This window comes from Acipenser ruthenus, chromosome 2 (genome assembly GCF_902713425.1).
Source record: "Acipenser ruthenus chromosome 2, fAciRut3.2 maternal haplotype, whole genome shotgun sequence".
NCBI classification, from domain to species: domain Eukaryota; kingdom Metazoa; phylum Chordata; class Actinopteri; order Acipenseriformes; family Acipenseridae; genus Acipenser; species Acipenser ruthenus.
In genome coordinates, this window is record NC_081190.1 from 112544059 (window position 1) to 112568360 (window position 24302).

Consider the following 24302-nt stretch of genomic DNA (forward strand, 5'->3'; position numbering starts at 1 on the left):
AGGCCTGTGGTGGTTGTATTAACAGTTTTCTACCAAATGGCCAAGTTGCAAAAACTTTTGTTATTACAACGTGTGCATAGTTTTACTGTGTGCCCAGCGCACTACCCTGTAATGTAAATTTTCAAAGCAGACATGCTTCATTTAAAAAGTTTAGAGTTCTGCTTTCGTATGTTGACTCTTACGTTCGCACAGACTTGGTATGTACTTTATAATGCAGGCCACACACTAGTACTGGTTGAGCTGCTCTGCAAGGGTTACTCTTTTCTCTAAGAAACCATATTCCCGACATGTGTGAACATTGCCTTTTTGCTTAGCTTGGGGTATATCTACACATGTCATGGCTTACTCTGGCAGACACAGAAGTCATCAGAAACATATTTAGGCTATTTACATTATCATGGCACTAAGGTCATATCATATATTGCCTTGGCCCAGGTTAGGCAGGTTTACATATGTAGTCCCATATTTATCTAATGAATATATATAATGAAGGTGGGACTATGCAGTTCACAAGTCTGTTTTCAACGCTCTTTTCAAAATGTCTGCTCTAGTGCACTGGGGTTTGAGATCAGTCCTCTAAATCACTGAATGATTAAAAAAACATAAGTGCTCTGGCTGTTCTGTTCCATACCACATCATGGGTCATTATTGTTGTGTTACCTGTTTGACAATGTGAGAAATGATTCCTGCACTATGCGTGCACTAAAGCGGACATTTTGAAAACAGCTTTGAAACAGACTTTAAAGTTATAAGTTTAAAAAGTTGTCAGGATGTTAACAATGAAAAGAAAAAATGACAGGTAAGTTATTTAAACAGTTGTAGCAACACGTGGGGACGTGTAACACTATATATTTCAGAACCCAGCAACTTACTCTTTAATATAATGTGTATTTCTGGTCAACTATAATCCAGAAATACACACAGAAGTTCAGGGTATTTCAATATGCATATGCTGTTTTTTTTTTTGTACCACACAGGTTAATGAATATCAAGTTAAACAGATGGAAATAGAGAACAGGTTTATAACCAAATTGAAAGATACTTTGGTAAGTGACATTCCAACTTCCTAAACTAGATAAGCAGTTATTAAAAGTAGACATTGCACTGCTTGTATAAATATTTAGGCATTACCGTGAGGGAACTTAAATGCTCTTGTAAATACAATGGCATTGCTATTTCAACTGCTAATATTTCAGTGAGAGTTAATATTTTCATAAATAATGGAAACTTCTCTGGTCAAATGTTTACCATTCTCTTTGACTTTTGACTTGCTTCATAAAGTTGAATGAAACCTACTGAATAATGTTACGTTAACATGTTGAATTACATAATGTTTTCATAGCTTAATGAAAAACTGACAAAATGGAAAAACTTTTTTTTTTCGAAATCTAACATGAAATACTGTACTACTATTATGGCTTCCAGTAGACTTTTGTGATATCATTTTGTAGTTTCTTTGATTACATGATGTTAAATAAAATATGTAAATTATGTTCATATAGTTGTTTATATATATATATATAACTGTATGAACATAATTTGGATATATAAAATTAGGGGTGGGCACCAATATCGATAATTTCCATATTGCGGTATTGTACAGCAAAATACCACATTATATTTTAATTGAAGGATTGTGGAAAGCAGATCTCTCTCTCTCTCTCTCTCTCTCTCTCTCTCTCTCTCTCTCTCTCTCTCTCTCTCTCTCTCTCGCTCTCTCTCTCTGATCACAATGTTAAAAATGCCTGCAAGCTTTCCCACTCGTGTGACGACACATTCATGTGACAGACATGGACCAATCAAAACGCGAGACTGTTATGCGGTTCCATCCCAAAAACCGGGCCTGTGTCGTACCTCTATTTTTCTGTGTTTTGGAAGACTTCGATATTATCGATATTGATATTGAAATACTTGCACGATATCGATATACAATTTTCAGATCGATGCCCACCCCTTATATATATATATCTCAATCCTAAAATTGTAGGTGATGCAAAACTTTTGTTCATAGCTGCATATTAAATCACTCTGTCAGATTTGTATTGTGTATACAAGTGCATACGACAGTCCACTTTGTTTTTTGTTGTGTTATTAACAAGCTTAGCATGAAGTTATTTAGTACCTAACAACTTAAAACCTGTTAAAGGGAATTACTCTTGAGTATCTACACAATCCACTTTGATAAAACAAAATATGTGTGGCCCCTTATTAAGAGACTACTGGCTACTTGGTCCAAAAGGCTAGGTGCGTACAAAGCCACAACATTCTAGTGCAACACATCCAGAAACCTTTTTGGTTAGAGTTGAGAGCTGGACCTATTACTAAAGAATAGGAGAGGGGGGATGCTGGGTGAAAATGCAGCAGCACATAACTGTGGTTGCTATGCCAACCCAGTAAAACCCACAGCAGCAGTAACAAAGCCTGTGAGGACCAACATCTTCCAGTTTGTTTGGCTGCCAAGAAAAAAATAGCTGTGGGTGCTTCTGAGAAACCGAACAAATATACAGTGACCAGAAATCGCTGCAAACAGCAGCCATGCTGTCGGTTATCAATGGGCAATTTTTAGATAACCTGTTAATGACACTCAAGCAAACATTTAAATGTATTGAAAGAAAAACAAATGCTTTAAAAGTAGAAGAAATACTTGTAATAATGATATACATGATATACAAGAAATACATGTATAATGATAATGTATATCATGAAACCAGATGGAAATCATTAAAATCAGCTTTGTTTGTAGTATTCACAGGCAGGAGACATCATCATTGAGGTTTACCTGGAGAGAAAGGTGCCCGAGCATTGTCTTAATGTCAAGGTAAGTATTTGAATACAGTAGTCATAAACAGAGCCTAAAACAGAAGCAGTTGATTTGTTTTTGTGGGTTTATAATTTCAACATGATGGGGAGATTTTCAAGCGTTTTACTTCAAATTATACTCAAACTAAAAACTGACTGAAAATCAAGAGTCCTAGTAACTGAAACCATAATATTTCTTGCTGTGATCTTTACCAAAATAGTGTAATTTGATTGTTTCAAAATAATATTTTACATTCAAATTATGTAGCTGACCGTTTTTAAAAATGTATCTGTATGCTTAAATACTGTAACAATTTCTAAGAAACACGCTTGGACTCAAAGAAAATTGTGTTAACAAAAAAAAAAGTACGTTGTGGTTGTACATTTTCAGAAATAGAAATTCTTGCCGGCACTATGAAATGAAACACTGATTGGTGCAGATGCTGCTCTCAGTTGTTGGTCCTCAAGTGGAATTTACAGAAAGCATTGTGTCGATCCCTTGCTGGTTTGGCTGGGTAAAGATTATGATTTCAGATGAGATTATACTGAAATCCTTCACACTAGTACAATAGATAGAGATCATTGTTTTCATTGGACTTGACTGAAAAGTCTAGGATTAGTTATAGTATGGCGTTTGTCATTTCTGGTTCTCTCATTTTAATCTCTTGGAGAACATAAGATATAAGCACAGCTTTATAGTATATGCTTGATACAAATAATTTATTTTACAGTATTATAAGTTATTACCTGTTCTATCTATCATTTTTGTCATGTGAAGAATAAAAATCTGTATGTCAAAATCTAAAAACTGAATGTTTATGTAATACCTGTATTAAAAAGCAGAAATGCAATTTAGATTTTTGCTAACCAGATGATCCCTCGAATCCCATCATATTTTTAAAATGGTAGATTATTTTATTTCTGTTTTGAAAAGGTTTCTACCTTCATATGAGTTGTTTTTTTACTAGTTTTGTAAGATGAACAGTATTTTATTCAACATTAAAGTGGGACGACTGACTCTGGCCCTTAGTGAAACAAGAATTGCTCCAAAGTGGTGTTGTTTTCAGTCAATGATGAATATTCTGTTACACCAGTAGATGGTGTACCATGCTTGGGACATTAATTGACAAAACATACATATTTTATATTAACTAAAGGACATGTTTATTACAAACATATGTAGGCTTGGCAGTGGGGTCTATTCGTTTGATATGCACTGTGGCTAATCTAAGTACAGATGTTCTTGAAATAACTAAACAGGACCCTTGCTGGAGTTTCACATGTTTCTACTGACAGGATTGCACTGAAGAATTTTAGAATTTGAATTACCTCAGTGGTGGTATGTAGATCCACCTGTTTTAGATCAATTTGGATACACTTATTATATAATAAAATGCATTGTGTTTGTATGCTTTTTAGCATTTCTAAACCATAAGTGTATTTATTTTCTTTTCTTCTGATGCTTAAATTGTGCCATGCTTTGCAGGTTTCTCCAACCATGAAAGCAGAAGAGTTGGCTGATTGTGTGTTGGAGATGAAGAGAATCGTTCCTGACCAGAATGATGTGTGGACCACATTTGAAGCTATTGAGAATGGGGAGCTCGGTTAGAGCGTTTAATACTATACGATACAGCCAGTTTACTTTAGTTTCCATTCAGAATGTGTTATTGGTTGCATCAAAGTTAACATTAGCTATTTTTAACTTTATTTAATAAAACTGTACCCTGAAGAAATGTGGTGTCTTACAAATTCGCTCACATTGTTCACGCTGTGCTATTGAAGAAATATGTTGTGCAACTAGTGTACCAATGGGAATCATTCTGAATTCTAATTCTATTGGGCTATAAGACTTGCATTACAAATCACAAGCTTACCTTTTTCTACTGTACTTTGTATATAGACAAATAGCTTGAAAGTATACATTATTCTTAAATGACAACAATGCACTTTATTCATTAGGGTTATATTGAAAACAAATGATAATTCATATGGGTGTTTATTGAAATAAGATGGTTTGGTGCTTAATGGTCTATTTTGCATATGAGTATATTTTATAATTGGGTGCACATTTTGTAAATGATAATTGCAAATCTGAAGCGCATAAGCAAAATTTGAAAGGGAAGTGATTATTTACAGATGGGTCATTTTCTTGTGGATTTTTGAATAAGCTGTAATTTAAGGCAGTGGAAACCATAGCACTGTAATTTAGACGATTATAAATGCTTCTGTTTTTTTTTTTTTAAGAGATTGCCTTTAATTACCTTCTTTTCCTAGTTGCACTGTACAGTAATTACGTTATTTTGTGTTCTTAATGCATCTACTACTTTTCTTTTGAATGACCCATCTGATTTTCAGTTCTTGCCTGCTGTCTAATGGATCTTTGTTCATATTCCTGATTTACGTAGAACGTCCATTACACTACAGAGAGAAGGTCCTGGAGCAAGTCCTTGAGTGGAGCTCTCTCGAAGAACCTGGCTCTGCATTTTTAATTATCAAAAATGTTAAGGCGGCCAATGTAGATCGACTCCTCCAAGGTACATTTTTCAACATTAGTTGCAATAAGGATTTACTATGCACTGTGCTGTTCTTTAACCACTATACATTAAAGTTGGTAGCTACAGGGCTTTTATGACCCATGATGGTGGTCTTAGGACATTGTTGCCCATTTTTGTGGTGATTTGAATTTATCATAATACACAGTTTGATCATGAAAAAGACTTTGGCTGGCCTATAGTTGATTGGCCTGGAAGCAGTATTTTCATCAATGACTTAAAAACAAGTCTGTGACGGGGTACACCCATTAGATAAAGCGCAGCAGCCACTCCAGGAAGGTTGATGAAAGTGGGGAGTAAGAATGAGACGTGAGTGAGTTTAAAGAGAAATATAACTACAATTGCTACTCATGGTGGATTTCAACTAGCACGGTACGGTTTCAGTGTTTTGTGTGTCTGTTTGTTTTGGCCATCGTGCAGTTTGTGTTTTGTTATTTAAAAGTGTTTTGGTTTGTTTGTTTTTGTGTCTTGCCCCGCAGTACTTGCCTGTTGTGTATCCATCATTTCCTGGTCTGATGTTTCCACCAAGCCATCTTTGTGAAATATGCACGGACGCAGGCCAGGAATAGTACTGCGGGTGAAATATTATTATTATTATTTTTTTTTTGTGAACAATTTTTTTTTTGGGGGGGGGGGGGGAGTGGGGGGTTTGTTAAAAATAAAATTAAGTGATGGAGTATGTGGAGCCTGTCTGGAGCATGGGCACCTCCAGGACGTGTGCCCCTGGGAAAACCCCCTCGTCATCAAGGCCTTCGATCAGGGTGAGGTAGAGACCATGGAGGAGTGGATCCGCCTAAAGGCCTTACCGTCGCCAGGAGACCTGCCTCACCTGCCTAAAAGAGGAAGAGTGGTGCTTCGCATGTGCCGAGCCCGGGCACTCCACCGTCGCCGAAGAGGAACAAGGGGAGGCGTGGCTGTCCCCGGTAGAAGGGGAAGAAGCCGGTGCAAACTCCAGTGCCCACTAGGGGGGAGCAAGAACATCCAGCACCCACGAGGGGGGAGCCTGATTATCCAGAGCCCATGAGGGCTGGTGGACCCAGAGGGGAGCATGAAGAAGGACCTCCTGATGGCAATCAACCTGCTGTGGGGCAGAGATGGGGAGCAATGGGAAGCCTGGGAGCAGCAACATCACCCAGCGTCCCTCCTAGACATTGCATATTCGACTGCCTGGAGGAGCCATGCCTACTCTACCTCTACAGATAGTAGGCATGTCCACACCAGTCCCCAGCGACAGAGCGAGAGCCGCACCAGTCCCCAGCGACCGAGGGAGAGACGCCTCAGCTGCCAGGGGAGACTACCCGCTGCTCCCGCCTCCTCCACGAGGGGGAGACTACCCGCTGCTCCCGCCTCCACCACGAGGGGGAGACTGCTCGCTGCTTCCGACTCCACGGCCAGGGGGAGACTTCCTGTTGCTCCCGCCTCCGACACCAGAGGAGCTGAAGCTACCTCCCGAGGGTCAGCTCCTGCCATCGCATCCCAAGGGACCACTCCTGCCCTGTCCTTCAACACCTGGGAATGCCGAGCCTGCAACGCCTAGGGCTGCCGAGCCTGCAATGCCCGGGGAGTTTTTTGGGCTTTTAAGGGGGGGAGGTGGCCTTTGAGGCCATGTGTGCTGCGCACAATTCCTGGTCTGACATCCCCACCATATACCTAATTTGTTAATAGGATTAGATTTAGAAAATACAATTGGGTACTGAGTAAAGAATTATTTTCTATTTATTATTTTATTGGTTAGATCTTCAACAGTGAAGTGTTCATAGCTAGCATAAATAATTTACCATACCATCATTTGTCTAGTGTTTATGACTCATTTAGAAAGATAGCCTTGCTTTTAATTTTCTAGATCTTCAGGTATAATAAATAGTAACCCCCTTTTGTTGGTAAGATATGCTTCAGTTTCACGTCTCAAAGTTTTCCACTGCTTGTAAATACTCCTCATGTAGGCGTACAGGGTGATTGATGTTTGTGTTATTAGGTATGCTGTTTCCTTTGGCTCTGTCTTAGTAAATGTTTTCCAAATCCAGCTCAGAACCCACCCACTCTAACAGTATTACCCCATTCATTATGTCCCATTCACACTAAATATTGGGATAAAAAAGAAAGCCTTGTAAGTAAATGAAGTGTGATTTTACTGTCAGTGTGTTACCTGCAAAACTGTGACAGTTTATTCATTGCACTCCTTCAGGAAAGGGTAAATGCTAAGTGGCAATTTGTTGCTGTGTTGTTGCTTTATGCATCCTAACACAGGCTCTGATACAATCTATGAAATGTCAGCACATTTTAAAGGGAGGTGTGTAGTTCACATCTAATTTGAAGGGGTGGAATTCTGGATGGTTCTCTGATCCAGTACCTTTAGTTCAGAGCAAGAAAAAAATGTATAGAAAATAATGTAATGCCTCAGCATGCATACTAATTCTGCACATTTGATATTTGCAATGTTTAATTACCACTAGCATATTTGGCTGAGCATGGTGGAATTGTGTAATGAGGCACACTGGGTTGTGAGAGATTTGCACTGAAATATATTTAATAAACTCACTGTTTCAGGGGGATGAAATTACCAGTGCACAGCCCAAGTGCACCAGAAGTGGTCATTTTCACACTGCTTTCATTACAGAAATTCCATCTTTCTCACAGTCCCAAAGGTAAAATATTCTGGTGACTTTATTATAAATAATAAATAGCAGAAACAATAATACATTATTATTAACAACATATATCATGGGGTTATAATTTTTAAGTATGCAAATTCAGGGGTATGAAGTGTTCATTTAAATTATATTGAAATACAGCCGGCACCTGAGCAAACACTACACAGTGTGTGTTGCAAATTAATATTTATATTTTAACAATAGCATTGTGGTTTTAGGCTACACAAATAGCACTTATGAGAAGGGCTCAAGATTCTGCAGATTTTGGTGGGAAATAAGGCAGTGCTTTCCATTGAAAAGATGAGATATTTCCTGTTTTGTGTCAATTAGGTTTTTTTCCTGTTTATTACATGAGAATAGCTGTCATTTATGTAATGATAATATTGGACTCGCCAAGATTAAAAGGAGATACTTGTGATGGGGACCAACCAAGATGTAGCTTTTCTGTAATATATTAGCCGTCAGTGCTTTTCCTCCACCAGGTAACGTGGATTTCCTATTGGCTCGGTGTTGATGACTGAAGTGTAATGCTGGCTCTAGGGATCAGCCTATTTGCAGCCTCCCTGGCGCATCAGCACACACAACGGCTGCAATGCTGGTGCCAGGTTTAATTACCTTCCATCCAATCCTTTTCATTGACATTAACTTCCCCCATCACACGCCCTAGCCATCCGTTTCATGCAAACCTCATCAGTCACCTCTCTTTTGAGGTCACCAATCAGCCATTTTCCTCCTCAACCAGAGCCAGTTGCTTCTTCTCTCTGCCTGCTCAGATAAAGCCTTCACTATATACTGCAGTTCCTGTCCACTGAATCAAAAATTGTCAAGATGCCGTGTCATAGAGTGTATGACGAATCCCCAACAGCCTACCGCTACTGAATAAACCCAGACTCTCTACCTCACTGTTCCACCTCCGCGGTTAACTCAGCATACCAGGGTTTCTTCCTCTCATATGCCTCATCCACAAAATCCTCCCATGGCACTGTTGGTTCCACCAGGAGAGTGCTGAGACTGGCCACAGGACAATGTCCTTCTCCTCTCTAGCAGCCTCCAATTGTTCCAAGCAAATCTTAGTTCTAATAACCTTTCCTGTTGGTTGCTGTCCTGAACGGAGGAATGTTGTGCCAGCTATTGCTGATATTGGCAGCAAACTTTTGATCTTCTTATTATTATGCTGTTTTTTCCAGCCACCTTACATCCTGTAAGAATGTGCTTCAGGGTAGCCGGTGATGAACACAAAGGACGTGCAGGATTCTCGCCTACCCAAACATTCAGGTTCTGCGTGAAGGAAGAACATCATATGTGGACCTGATTAGGAAGCTGATACTTCTCTGTTCCATTGTCAACAGGTCTCGCCAGACAATCTTCCAATTCTCCCCATCTCATCCATTCTCCCTGCTTAGGCTGGGACACTGCCTTGACACACCTCATCCTCTCCTCCTGCTTTTCCACTTTAGGAACTTTTTCCTTTCAGCTGGAGCTGCTTTGTGCCTCTCTGCTTTGTGACCAAGGCCTCCTCTTCCCTGTTGTACTTGCCCCATGATATCACCGATATGAAGGGCAGGTTTTCAGCTTCCACCTTGTCCTTTGCTGCCCACTTTCTTCCAGTTCTCACTATGGGTGCACTCTTTACGTGATTCCATCAGTCATTTCCATTACAACCTCAGCACACTTGAATTCCTCAGTGAGAGCTGGGACTGTCAGCTCCAGTTTCACTTTACCGTAGAATGCTACCCTGCTAAAGCATCATGGAACTCTCAGCCATTTCCTAATATATGAACTAATCAAGGCTTCCTGTCTCTCTACTATTGACAGGGAACCCTCATAAACAGTAAACAGCCACAGCAACCTTGGAAGACCAAACTTGAAAGCAGCAGCAGCAGATTAAGCTTGCCCGGTAGTGCCTTTCTGTCAGTCCTCTTCAGCCCTTGCACTGCCTGTTGTCTCACCTCTCCCACTTAGGCTGCGTCCGAAAGACCCCTCCTGCTCTGTGCAATGCCCTTGGGACTATCTGTTTTATCCACGCTACCTTCATCAACCTCCACAAGAATCTTAGAACCCCAGGTGCACTCTTGTAAACTCAATATGGTCCAACATTGGGCCCAGGCAATGATGAAGCCCTTGCTTTTTTCACGGCTTGCTCCACCTCCTTCCACTTAGGAGAAGAATTTAGTATTCTGGTGAATTAATAGGTGGTATATCTGAAGGAATCGACCTAGGCTCCCCTCTTCTTGAACTAGCACATGTCTCTTCTAGGTGTATCTCCAACTCGGGCTTAGATCTTTATAAAAGTTGGTTCTTGCATTCTCCTTCTTTATACACTGCTTTGCACAACTTCCCAAGTTTATGCTTTAGATTATTTTGCAGAAGACTGAGGGCCCTCATCTGAAGTTCTTCAGCCCTCCTCCATTGCTTCCTCAGTTGCATCCAAGCATTCTATCTTCAGCTGCTGTCTAGACATTCCCAGAATGGTAGTTATTTGTTGTTTTCTACCTTCTACTCCAAACCTCAGACATCACACGCTCAGATGGTATCCCTGGACTTATCCAGCTTTAAGTTTTGATAAATGCGAGACCCCTGCCCCTTCCCCCTCTACCATCTCTTTCTCCCTTGATGAATCTTCAGACCCCTGACCGTTGTCCTCTTGGTCCAGCCACAGCTACAAACCTGTCACAGCAGATCTGGAGCTGCACAATTGGGTTGTCTGTTGTAAAGTAAGGAAGTGTGTGTAATAAACAAGTGTGCTTTTAGGCAGTTTCTGCTGTATTTGGTCATACATTAAAAAAGCCGTAACCATACCACCCCTTACATCAACTTCAATAAGATATCAGATTATTAGACTACACAAGTATAAAATATGCATACCTTAGATTTAAGGTATATTCAAATGGAAGGGTTGTTGTTGTTGTTGTTGTTGTTGTTGTTGTTGTTGTTGTTGTTGTTTTTAAGTGAACAGATGTCCTAGTTTTGGGTAGATAAAAAGACATTCAGCATATGAATAACTCATAGCATGTGAGATATAGTAATGCAACTTTTTTTTCTTTTCTTTTGATCAGGAAACACCAAGGGCTTTATTAAAAGTGGATACATGAAATTCAAGGAAGGACCATCTAAACTATTGTCTGGAAATAAATTCCAGGATCGCTATTTTATATTACGAGATGAAAAGCTGTTGCAGTTCAGAGATATAAAAGTAAGTGAAAAAAATGTTTCCTTTTAAAATTGCTTGCAGTGAGGCTGAAGGCATTCTCCCACCTTTTTTAGATATATTTTAGTCAATCAACTTTGAATGTCAACATTTTATTAAAAAAATATATTAAAAAATGTCGACCCTGGAGTTTCTTTGAAGTTTTACCTCATTATTTTCAATTTGATTGTTTTCATTTATAGCTGTATTACATTATAAATTCCATTCCTACACAAACTGCTTTGACAAGCAAGTTACCCCTTCATGGTGGCCCAGAGACAGCACACACCAGTTTATTACTTGTATATCAATAAACAAATTAAAATAATGAGTTCTCACCACTTTGTTATATGAGAGGTTCAGGTATGTTTTTGTAGTAGTGCAGTTCAATCCTGAGAAGTGTGTTGCAGAATGAGTCTGTAATTGTGGCCATAGCAATGTAGGCAAGTTTTATAGTTATTATTTTTATAGTTATTATTTTGTCAGATATTACCTACTAAGTCTAGCAGGTGCTCTGTTTCAAATAATGCATGCAGTATGTTTTCATTGTGTTTCAGCCCCAGGGTAGTTTTAATTTTCACACTAGATCAGGGCTGTTTTTTAAGCTGTGTGTGTGAAGATATATTAATAGTTCATGTGAAAACACTTTATCTTCAAGTGTATCTATTTGAACCAGGGCTGGACTTTGTTAATTAGGTTAACCTCAGGATACTTCTGAATGTGCCGAACTATTAGGCGATACAACTGAAACTTGGCACAGTTGTTGGCATCAATTTCAGAATAACGCAATTTGGAAAATGTGCTGTAAACCATAATGAAAACAAGTATGATAAAACTGCAGGAAAAAAAAATAAACACTACTACAAACCAGGATAAAAATCTTTATAACGTTATAACTGTATATAATTTATATTTAATTATTAACAATAAGAAAGGATTAGTTTACAAATCTGAAGAGTAAGCATAAGATACGTAATCAATATAGTCTTTAAAAAAACGATATCTATCGGAACATTTAATGGGAGAGCACACATGTGCAACTTAGTTAATATTCTGCTTGGTTGAAGTTTCCAAAAAGTGTATAGATTTAATCAATTACACTTTACAATGCAACATTTATATTTTAATTTCAAGGTTTGACTTGTTATATACCTTTTAATATTTTTCAGAGCACCAAACCTGAAAAGGAGATCTCTGTGAAGTCCTTCAAATTTTACCTGGGCCTTAAGAAAAGACTGAAGCCTCCAACATGGTAACTAATGTTACGTTGTAAAGTCACCATAAACTAAACAAACACAAAGATGCAGATGGTTCACAGTCAACTCATCCCAAAACTAGGTTGGCCGAAGCACTGTTGGACACAAGTAAAATCGGACATAAATCGGACACAATTAGAATCATAACTGCACTAGCCTTTACAAAGACAGCTAGTAAATCAAATGTAAAACAGCTGTATATGTTGTGTTGCACTGTGTAGTTAAAAACTGCTAATAATAATAATAATAATAATAATAATAATAATAATAATAATAATAATAATAATAATACATGTTGTATTGTGTATGAAGTAAATTATGCTTTTGAGTGCCAAAATAGTGTAAAACATTCCCTCTGTCCGAGTAGTATGCTGTAGCTTCCTATTCACTTGTTATATGACGATCTGAAATGTAATGGATACAGTTCCTATCCAAGCATACTGAAACCGAGGTGGGTCTTAAAAAACAAGCAAGTAAACGGCCTTATTTTATACAAAACACAACATGTATATTATTATTATTATTATTATTATCATTATTATTATCATCAGCAGTTTTGAATTATGCAGTGCAACACAACACATATACAGTGGTTTTACTTTTGACTTTATAAAGTAAAGTTACGTCACACTTCACTTACGTCTGAGAGGACTTCTAGTTTTGGCAGATCTAGTTTTGGGCCGAGTTGCCTGATATCTGATGCGGATGATGCCACCTGCAGTTGCTATGGGACAGATCTCGTGTTTATCGCCCTTGCTGTGCTTCTTTCCCAGTTACATACAATAACACTAATATATGTTTTGAATACACACATATCTTGAGTAGTTAATGGTTGTCTTGCCATATATATTATTATTATTATTATTTATTTCTTAGCAAACGCCCTTATCCAGGGCGACTTACAATCGTAAGCAAATACATTTCAAGTGTTACAATACAAGTAATACAATAAGAGCAAGAAATACAACACTTTTGTTCAAGCAAAGTACAAGTGTGGTACAAAGTACAAGTGTGTGTGTGTGTGTGTGTGTGTGTGTGTGTATATATATATATATATATATATACACACACATACATAAATACATACACTGATAGAATATAATAGTTGATTCCCGGGAGGGGGTTTAAAGATTTCAAGGTCATTTTTGCTATCTCTGAAAAAATGAGCCCTTGGGTGTTATAATCTATTGAACTATTTTAACCTCAGTCTGTTCACAGGAGGTTCATTACAACATAGATTTCCATTACATGAGAGTAGATGTTAAAACTTCATGCTGATTTGAACTCGGCTCTCGCCAAGATAAGCACCAAAAGTGTAGTCATCAATTTCTCATGCAAGAACTACATTATTTTCTAGACATTTAAAAATGTGTTTCCAGGTATATAAATTACAGTAGTATGGACCTATGGTCAGAGAGCAAGTTTTATTCCTTACAGATGAAGATGAATATTAAAACCCCACACATTTCTTTTTATATCTGCTGTATTATTCCAAACTGTATATTTTAAGCACAGTGAATGCACATCATTTTATTGCTTTATTGTGTGCCATAAACAGATTGAACATTAGACATACAAGGTGTACAGTACACTCTGCTTTATAGTATTGTAAAGTTTTGGCTGGGTAGTATTTATTATTTATTTATTTAGCAGACGCCTTTATCCAAGGCGACTTACAGAGACTAGGGTGTGTGAACTATGCATCAGCTGCAGAGTCACTTACAACAACGTCTCACCTGAAAGACGGAGCACAAGGAGGTTAAGTGACTTGCTGAGGGTCACACAATGAGTCAGTGGCTGAGGTGGGATTTGAACCGGGGACCTCCTGGTTACAAGCCCTTTTCTTTAACTACTGGACTACACAGCCTCCTACACAAGATATGCATGCTGTTGTACACGAGATGTAACTCTAAGGCAGCTGAGGGTGAAAGTTACTTTTTAAAAATGACAGTAGACTTCATGAGCCCCTGGTGACTCCCGTAATAAAATCCTTTTTTTCCTACTCTTTTATACAGCTGGGGATTTACTATATACACAGAAAAGCAGCAGTGGTAAGTTCATACTACATAGTTCACTATTTAAATATATCACTTGAAATATTTATAAATAAAAAAGTTGCCAATAAAAATAAGATCTAGCTGTTGGTATTCATAAGAAGATAAGGAATAGCAAGAATTATAGACGTCACGCATACCTCTTTGTATGTTAAATATATGTTTTTCTAACACAATATATGTTTTTCTAACACATTTTCTTTTAAAGTTTGAGTAAATTCAGGCAAACAAATACTTGATAACTAAGTTTGAAGATTTGTGATAAAGAATACCAAAAATAATGTCATAATAAATAATGTCAAAGTAAAAAAGGGAGGGTGCTGTTTGATCCCAGAACTCTGCCGAGTAGTATTTTAGAGGATTCTAGTGATTCAGCACCAACACTGTGGTATGGTGCTGTAACTCCCTGCTCCCTGTTCCTTCTACTCTCTGTCCTAAGTCTGTGTCCTCTCAGTACATGTAGTTCCCTCAGTCTGTCTTCATAGCTTATACCTTTTGACCCTGTGATTATGTCCATTTTGTAGTGCGCCACCAAAATTGAATACAGCTGTCACAACCTCACCATAACATTTTCTGCCTATATAACTAAGCATTATGTTTTACTTTGATTATTTCCCACACTACACTTGATGGCAGCCTTGAGTCAACACTATTGCATTAAATTGAGCCCTTTTCTTGCACACTACTAAATGCAGTCTAAATCTCGGCAACATATAATAAAAACGATAATAATACTACTAATAATAATAATCTTTATTTATATAGTGCCTTTTATGGTAAAAGCGCTTTACCAAGAAAATACATTTAAAATACAGAGAAAATTAACAAGTATGCTAAAAGACAGAATTTAATAAATAATTAAGTATTAGTACAAAAATGATTTTAAAAAATGTAATACAGACTAAAAGAAAACATTCATTTGAACCATCAGAGACAGCAGAAACAAATCACATTAAAAGTACATTAAATTTTAAAAGGCTATGTTGTAAAAATGTGTCAAGTCTTGTTTTAAAATTGCAATTGAAGGTGCAGTGGGTTCACAGTCTAGGAGCATTATAACAAAAAGCAGCCGCTCCTTTCCTTTTGCGCTTTACCCTCGGAACACGAAGCAAGCCACTGTCAGCTGACCTCCGTGTACGCACAGGCTGATATGGAGTTAACATCTCAATTAAATAGTGCGGTGCCTGGCCATTAAGTGCTTTAAATATTAGCAATATAATTTTAAAGTCAATCCTATAACTAACTGGAAGCCAATGCAGTGATGCCAACACAACAGTAATATGTGTCCCCTTTCTTTTGTTTTAGTTAGAACCCTAGCAGCTGCATTCTTCAGAAGGTTTAGATGTGACAGAGCATGACTTGTAAGACTAGAAAACAGCATTGCAGTAGTCCAATCTAGATGAAATAAAGGCATGAACTACTTTCTCGGCATCAGACAAGAAAGAAATGATCTAATTTTAGCAGTGCTTCTCAGATGATAAAAAGACACTTTAGTAATTTTGTTTTAATATGAGATTCAAAGCTTAGCTCAGAATCAAATATAACCCCCAGGTTTGTCACCTTGGATTTCAAATTTGAAGTCAGGTTACCCAAATCTATTTTTGTCAACTCTATCTTTTTCTGAGAACCTATTAATAAGACTTCTGTCTTATCTCGGTTTAATTGCAGAACATTTGAGACATCCAACTTTTAATATCAGCAAGACACTCAAGTAAAACTGTAGTAGCATTGATATCACCTGGTTTAACAGAGATGTAGTTGTGTGTCATCATCATAACAGTGAAAGTTCACCCCATGTTTACGAATAATCTCACCTAGTGATTTTAGATAAGATCTAAACCTGTTCAGAACAGTTCTAGAGAGACTGAAACTTCTCCAAAATAGTATTACTATCAAGGAAACTATTAATTTGTTTAAATACCATCTTTTAAAGAACCTTCGCTAAAAAAAGGTGGTTTGAAATAGGTCTATAATGTCTTAGAATTGAACTATCTAAATTTGTTTTTTAAGTAGGGGTTTCAACAGGGCTGTTTTAAAAGCAGCTGGAAATATCCCTGTTGACAGCGAACTCTTAATTATAGTTAGAGCATCATTGCACAGGTCACTGAACACGTCCTTCAGAAATCTAGATGGTTTTGGATCCAAAGAGCAAGTAGCAGATTTCATCTACATTACTATCTTATTTAGCTCTTGAATATTGATCAAAGAAAACATCGCTGATTCAGCCAGTCTAACTGGCATGTTTGAATGAGTCATGTTGTGAAATTTATCCCTAATATTCACTATTTTTGTTTGAAAATAGTTTTAAAAATTCTTCACAGTAACTGAGGCCTCAGTGTCAATTACAAGGAAGGATGAGGGATTAACTAGCCTATCGATTGTTGAGAAAAGGACCCTAGAGTCATTCTTATTTACCTCAGTAAGATTAGAAAAATAAGTGCATCTTGCTGACTTTAAAGCTTCGTTGTACTTCAATTAAAGTTTTCAAAATATCATAATGGATTTGTGATTTTGTAGCTCTCCATTTACGTTCCGCCTTGTGACAGTCTCTTTTCATTTGACAGATGGCATTGTTAATCCAAGAGCAGTACGCTTTGAAAAAGCCATTCCAGTTCTAACTGGGGCCCCAGTCTCAATAGTTGCTAAATGGCAGTAGTTCTCTATGTTTTCTGCTAATGTGATAGAACCCCTCCTGTTTGGATGCAGACCATCTTTCTTAAAGAATCCCAGTCTTTCCCCAAAACTGTCCCAAGTATCAATGAAACTCAGATTCTCAGAAGCACACCACTTATCTATGAAACCCAGATTCTCTGAAGCACACCACTTATCTATGAAACCCAGATTCTCAGAAGCACACCACTTATCTATGAAACCCAGATTCTCAGAAGAACACCACTTATCTATGAAACCCAGATTCTCAGAAGCACACCACTTATCTATGAAACCCAGATTCTCAGAAGAACACCACTTATCTATGAAACCCAGATTCTCAGAAGCACATCACTTATCTATGAAACCCAGATTCTCTGAAGCACACCACTTATCTATGAAACCCCGATTCTCTGAGACACACCACTTATCTATGAAACCCTGATTCTCTGAAGCACACCACTTATCTATGAAACCCCGATTCTCTGAAGCACACCACTTATTGTGGCAATGTGCCCCGTCCCTGTGTGCATTTGTGTGTATGCGTGCGTGTGTAAATGTTGGTGTATAGATTGGTACACGGGATATAAACGGGTCTGTGTTTCACGTGTATTTAAAAAGTGTAGATTTGTATTTAGGCACGAGGAGAGCACAAATCACTTCACGTGCTGGTTAAATGTAATATGTGAGCACGGGGTTGCACAGAATTAATTCACGTGCTGGGATTCAAGTGAATAATTAATTAGTAATTGAATCCCAGCACAATAGTATATATAGACGCACATTTCTTGCACTCAGGGTTGGGTGTTCGAGAGTGGAGAACGGGTGAGAGAGAGAAGGAGAAACGTAAAGTAAAATAATAATCAATAAGTGTTTTGTTTGTACTCACCGTGTTTGTTTGTCTCCGTGCACCGTTTGTTAAGTGTTTAGTCCGTTTTGTTTATATGTTTCTTTTGGCTACCAGTGCCGTGTCCTGTGTTTTTGTCTGTTCCAACCTTTTATTTTCTGTTCTGTTTATTAAATGCTGAACGCGATCACGCGTTCAGCCTCACCAAAACCCCATCTCTCTGTCGTTTGTGTTCCTGTTTCTGGTCTGACGCCACCCACTCCGGCCGTCTTTGTGACACGTGGTGTCCTGCGTGGGATCGACAGCGCCTCCAGGACTCAGGCCAGAGCAGGAACCGCAGTTTGGATTTAAAAAAAAGAAAAAAAAAAAAAAAAAAAATGGCAGAAGACGCCATCAAAGTGCGGGACTGGATGCTGGAGAATGCTGGGCTGGAGGCCCAGTCTCTGCCCATAGTCGTCCAGGCCCTGTGGATGATGGACAGTGAGAGATGGGAGGCCTATCAGGAGGAACACACCCCAAACACCTTGGAGGAAGGTGTGGAGTTTGTCCTCAGCTACCTGGAGGCAACCATAAATGGAACAGCAGCCCAGGTAGCAGGACCACCAGCAGAGGAGTACCTGCTGTCCCCATCTCCACCAGCAGAGGGTGAGTACCTGCTGTCCCCATCTCCACCAGCAGAGGGTGAGTACCTGCTGTCCCCATCTCCACCAGCAGAGGGTGAATGCCTGCTGGTTTTGCCTTCACAGCCCAAGCGGGAGGCAGAGACGGATAAAGAGGTGAAGGACAGGGAGGAGGAGTGCCGCCTAAGGGCCAGGCATCCACGGCGATGTAACAAGCCATCGCCGGGGTGCCTCCTCTGCGACCAGGATCACCTGTTCGCCCACTGTCCCTTCCGCAGCTATGGGGAGGAGCCTGAGCGTCCACAGCCCAAATGGGAGGAGCCTGAACGTCCTACGCCTGAGTGGAAGGAGCCCGAACATCCTACGCCTGAGTGGGAGGAGCCCGAACGTCCTACGCCTGAGTGGGAGGAGCCCGAACGTCCTACGCCTGAGTGGGAGGAGCCCGAACGTCCTACGCCTGAGTGGGAGGAGCCCGAACGTCCTACGCCTGAGTGGGGGGAGCCCGAACGTCCACAACCCAAGAGGGGGGAGTCGGTGCGTCCACAGCCCAAAAGGGAGGAGTCGGTGCGTCCACAGCCCAAAAGGGAGGAGTCGGTGCGTCCACAGCCCAAAAGGGAGGAGTCGGTGCGTCCACAGCCCAAAAGGGAGGAGTCGGTGCGTCCACAGCCCAAAGGGAGGCAAGTCGGGGCTTCCACAGCCCTGGGACCCAAGCCACCAGCAGAGGGAAAATGCCTGCTGGTTCAGCCCCAAGAGCCGGAAGGGGAGGGGTTACAGGCTCAACCCCCTGAAAAATTTTGGGGGGGAGAAGGGCAGGATGCTGGTGTCCCCCAGCAGCCTCTCGCTATGCTGCTGAAGGCAGCACGGCGCGCACATGCCCAGCCGCCACAGCAGAGGGAGCCAGCACCGCCAGGAGCAGAGGAGCAGGAGCTGCCTCTGCCTCCGCCACCACCACCGCAAGGAGCAGAGGAGCAGGAGCTGCCTCTGCCTCCACCACCGCCAGGAGCAGAGGAGCTGGAGCTGCCTCTGCCTCCGCCACCGCCCGGAGCAGAGGAGCAGGAGCTGCCTCTGCTGCCCGTACCTCCGCAGGGAGTACGGTGGCCGGAGCCCCAGAAAGGGGAGCTGCCGGCCACGAAGAAGGGGGAGGAGGTCTGGAGACCACTTTCCCCAGCAGCAGTTTCGCTGCAGGAGTTCTTGTGGCCGGAGCCCCACAGGAGGGAGCTGCCGGCTATGAAGAAGGGGGAGGTCGGGGGACCACCTGCCCCCGCAGCTTTTTCGCTGCAGGACGGAACCAGCATGCTGTCAGCCGTGCCACTACCGGCAGGGGAGCTGACAGCATTTCCAGCCATGGGCCCACTGAAGCCTCCCTTCCCAGCCCGAGACTTTGGCCTGGACTGCTGGGTTTTTAAGGGGGGAGGTGGCCGTTGAGGCCATGTGTGCTGCGCACAAGGGGGGGTATATGTGGCAATGTGCCCCGTCCCTGTGTGCATTTGTGTGTATGCGTGCGTGTGTAAATGTTGGTGTATAGATTGGTACACGGGATATAAACGGGTCTGTGTTTCACGTGTATTTAAAAAGTGTAGATTTGTATTTAGGCAAGAGGAGAGCACAAATCACTTCACGTGCTGGTTAAATGTAATATGTGAGCACGGGGTTGCACAGAATTAATTCACGTGCTGGGATTCAAGTGAATAATTAATTAGTAATTGAATCCCAGCACAATAGTATATATAGACGCACATTTCTTGCACTCAGGGTTGGGTGTTCGAGAGTGGAGAACGGGTGAGAGAGAGAAGGAGAAACGTAAAGTAAAATAATAATCAATAAGTGTTTTGTTTGTACTCACCGTGTTTGTTTGTCTCCGTGCACCGTGTGTTAAGTGTTTAGTCCGTTTTGTTTATATGTTTCTTTTGGCTACCAGTGCCGTGTCCTGTGTTTTTGTCTGTTCCAACCTTTTATTTTCTGTTCTGTTTATTAAATGCTGAACGCGATCACGCGTTCAGCCTCACCAAAACCCCATCTCTCTGTCGTTTGTGTTCCTGTTTCTGGTCTGACGCCACCCACTCCGGCCGTCTTTGTGACACTTATCTATGAAACCCAGATTCTCTGAAGCACACCACTTATCTATGAAACCCAGATTCTCAGAAGCACACCACTTCTCTGTGAAACCCCGATTCTCTGAGACACACCACTTATCTATGAAACCCGGATTCTCTGAGACGCACCACTTATCTATGAAACCCGGATTCTCTGAGACACACCACTTTGCCAGCCAACTATTAAGGGGAAATTATGGTATTCCTACCAAGTGTTTTTGTTTTATGCCGCAGGGATTTAAAGTGTTTCTCAAGTGTCTCAGATTCTCTGAGGCTCATATCATTCGTACCCTCATGAACAAGAACAGTTTATCCCTGTGTTAAGGTGATTATGATTGAGGCTATGACTGCATGTTATGGCAGTAAGGATGATAGGTAGAGCCTTGTGAAATTATTATTATTATTATTTATAAATTTTCGTTATATTTTTCACAAACGATAAATACGTGAAGTCCCCCACTCTTTTTAATTAACTGCCTATTTATAGTAAATACTGCCCATGCCCTCTATATTAAAGTAAGATCAAATAAAAAAAAAAAATATATATATATATATATATATGTGTGTATATATATACTGCACTACTATTGTGGGGCTGTCATAATAATTGCATATACAGCAATCTGCCCATTAAAAAAAAAAGATAGGAATTGTATTTCAGTCCCATTTCACTGAAGTAGGGCTCCAGTACACAACAAGCTTGGGTTTTCTCAGTATTTAAACACTAAGCAAAGGAGATTCATTCATTCAAATTCATTCAAACCCAAAACAGCATTTGCTCCAGTGCAAAGTTTGCACCGCTTGAAATAAAACAAAGAATTAGCACACTAATGCAAAATACAAACAAGCCATATATCCCCCTAAAGGAATAAACAGCTAATGCTTAACGATGGTATCTTCCTACTCCCATTCCAGCCGACAGCTGCAAAATCTGCACATCATTATTTTGTCGCCGTCAGATGCACACATCCCCTCATGCTCAAGTTCTTTACAGCGTTGTTTAATTGTTATGTGTTGTTTAGGCATTTCAATTCCCAAAAGTGGTGAACGACTTGCTCCAAACTGTACATTTGCGCAAGTGCTAGACAGAGCTTCCATTTCCCTTCAGACCACGTCTATAGTAATGGCGTCTATAGTAAAGACGTGACAACTATGATTGCAAATATTTAAAGTATTTTTTGTATCAACCTTCCAATTAAAAAATGTCATTCTATGTTTGCTTTCTAATGATTTTTCATTTTTATTTCAGTTTATATGTTTTGTGTTATTTCGCATTTGCGAAAAACACGGGTCTCTACTGATAGGTCTGTAGTGGTCCTGTTCTGTCTATCTGCTTTCTTTCCCCAAAAATGCATGAAAGTGCAGTCATGCTATGATGTTACTTTGAGATGTGATCCATTTAAAAAAAAAAAATCCCAATTGATGATAAATTTAGGCAGTTATCGCTAGTGTGGTCCATTAGAGTGTTTCAGTATCTACATTGTATGACTTTTTTTCTGCCTGATTAGGTATTTGTGTTGTGATGGACAAGACATACAGATGGAGTGGATGATGGGAATCCTCAGAGTACAGGTATGATATAGACACATTATATTATTTATCTATCTTGTGCATTAAAAGTGTTCTTTCTTTCGAATCTGATGAGTAGCTTGATTCCACGGATTGTTTTATGTAATGTTTTTGTTTTGTTTTATGAAATACTCCTGAAGTCATTGAGTTGTTTAAAAGACATACTGGCGTATATTAAGTCTTGTTGGAAGTAAAAGGATATTCAAAGTCACATGTAAAAATGAGCTATTCAGGTAAGGATTTCTGTACTTGGTATCCTTGGGACATGCATACAACTTCCTTTTCTCCCAGTCAACATGTATTCTGTTACAGCAGCACTTTGACTTTATAGACTCGAATTCCACAAGGTCAAAATGAGTTCTCCAGTCCCTGCAGGGATAGACTGGGATAGACATTTGTTCATGTTTGATATTACCTTAAATCATCACAACTCATACTAGAAAGGTCAAAGTAAATCAATATTGTATGGTGTGTATTAGCTATAAAGAAACACATTTAGAAAAAATGTGATGTACAAATCATTTAATGTTAAACAGTAGGCTTGATTCTGAAAAACAATTTGTTTTTTATTGTTTTCAGAAGCAAATTGACTTTTTTGTACACACTTCAAAACCCTACTAATCAAAATTCACAATTTCAGCTCAATAACTTGTACACATACATTGCGCAGAAGTAATTATAATGTTGATGGCCCTAAATATATATATATATATATATATATATTTAAGTTTTGACCTTTCTTCAAGCTATTTATGCTGTATTTTCAGAGCGTTTAGTCTAGTTTAATTTTTTTTTTAAATGTTGTGATAGAATAAAAGGGAAAGGTAATAAAAAAAAATGTGGATGTGAGAATGAGCAGAGGGCTGTGTCCAGTTTTTCTGTAAAAAAATGTTGTCAGGATTTAACAGTTTCTAAGAGTGTCCACTAGAGGTCGTGGGAGAACTCTAAATGTCTGTGTACAACTCAGGTGTAAAGAATTTGGTATAAGTGGTCATTAATTATCTAATTACGAGCCCTATAAAAGGAAGCTCTTTTGTCTTGGTCTAGCTGAAGGAGAGTAGGAATTTGAGAGCAGGAGCGTGTGTGAACCATGGAAGCCAATTTTTCAAGTGTTTCTATCCGGTGAGTTTTATCATCTACCTGTTTAAAGCCACCTGGAATGAGAAACCACATCAACAGCCCGTGCAGGGTGAGCCAGGGTGTGTTTGTGTCCCAAACAGGACAACATTATAGTGTTACTGTGAGTAACCATTTTCGTGTGCTTTTGTTGGAGAAACGGGCTAGCCGTTCCAGCCTCAGTTAGGGAAACTCAGTGTTTAGTTAGCGCTCCTTGACGAAGTTAGGCTTTTGTTTTGTGTGTGTTTATTTGTTTTGCTTGTTTTGGTTTCTCCGTGCACCATAAATAAAATGCATCATTGTTTTGGAAAACAAGCTAAAGTCTCCCAAGTACTTCACTGCGAAAGTCCTGCACAACATACAGCCACTTTGTCACAAGGTCAGAAGTAACAGATGTTATTTCTACTTCAAAGAAGTAGGAGTTAATTAAAGGTTGGAATACATACTTTGACTATATGATTGGTGGTAGCAGTCTTGGCTGTCACCACTGCAATGTATTTTTGTTCTGCATTAATAATAGTTACAGCACTTCATAGACATCTTTCTCATTAACCTCTAACTGGTAAAACAAGATGGCTGCCAGAACTACATTTTTTTCTTAACCCTTAGCGGTCCATTTATTCAGTGCGTGTCAGGCGCGTCAGGTCCGATTTATTTTCACGCGCGCAGTTTATTTTAGACGCGCTGTTTTAAACCTGTTTTACTGTGAAAAAAATACTTTTAAACAGCGCGACTAAAATAAACTGCGCGTGTGAAAATAAATTGGACCTGACGAGCATGACACGCACTGAATAAATGGACCGCTAAGGGTTAAAAGTATTTTTTTTCACAGTAAAACAGGTTTAAAAGGCACTGCATATCAACAGGACACTCAGTACTGCATCTCCAGCACCACCCTACCCCTCGTTC

The 24302-nt window shown here is 39.7% G+C and overlaps 1 protein-coding gene across 1 annotated transcript in view; it reads left to right on the top strand.

The window, feature by feature from the left end:
- arap2 (ArfGAP with RhoGAP domain, ankyrin repeat and PH domain 2) overlaps positions 1 to 24302 on the top strand; it is a 130989-nt gene that overhangs the window by 85055 nt on the left and 21632 nt on the right. The window contains exons 24-31 of the mRNA XM_034013433.3: positions 978 to 1046; positions 2744 to 2818; positions 4286 to 4403; positions 5205 to 5333; positions 11059 to 11195; positions 12359 to 12441; positions 14461 to 14496; positions 22217 to 22280. Of these exons, the coding sequence (XP_033869324.3) occupies positions 978 to 1046; positions 2744 to 2818; positions 4286 to 4403; positions 5205 to 5333; positions 11059 to 11195; positions 12359 to 12441; positions 14461 to 14496; positions 22217 to 22280 (711 nt within the window). The remainder of the gene's footprint in view (positions 1 to 977; positions 1047 to 2743; positions 2819 to 4285; positions 4404 to 5204; positions 5334 to 11058; positions 11196 to 12358; positions 12442 to 14460; positions 14497 to 22216; positions 22281 to 24302) is intronic.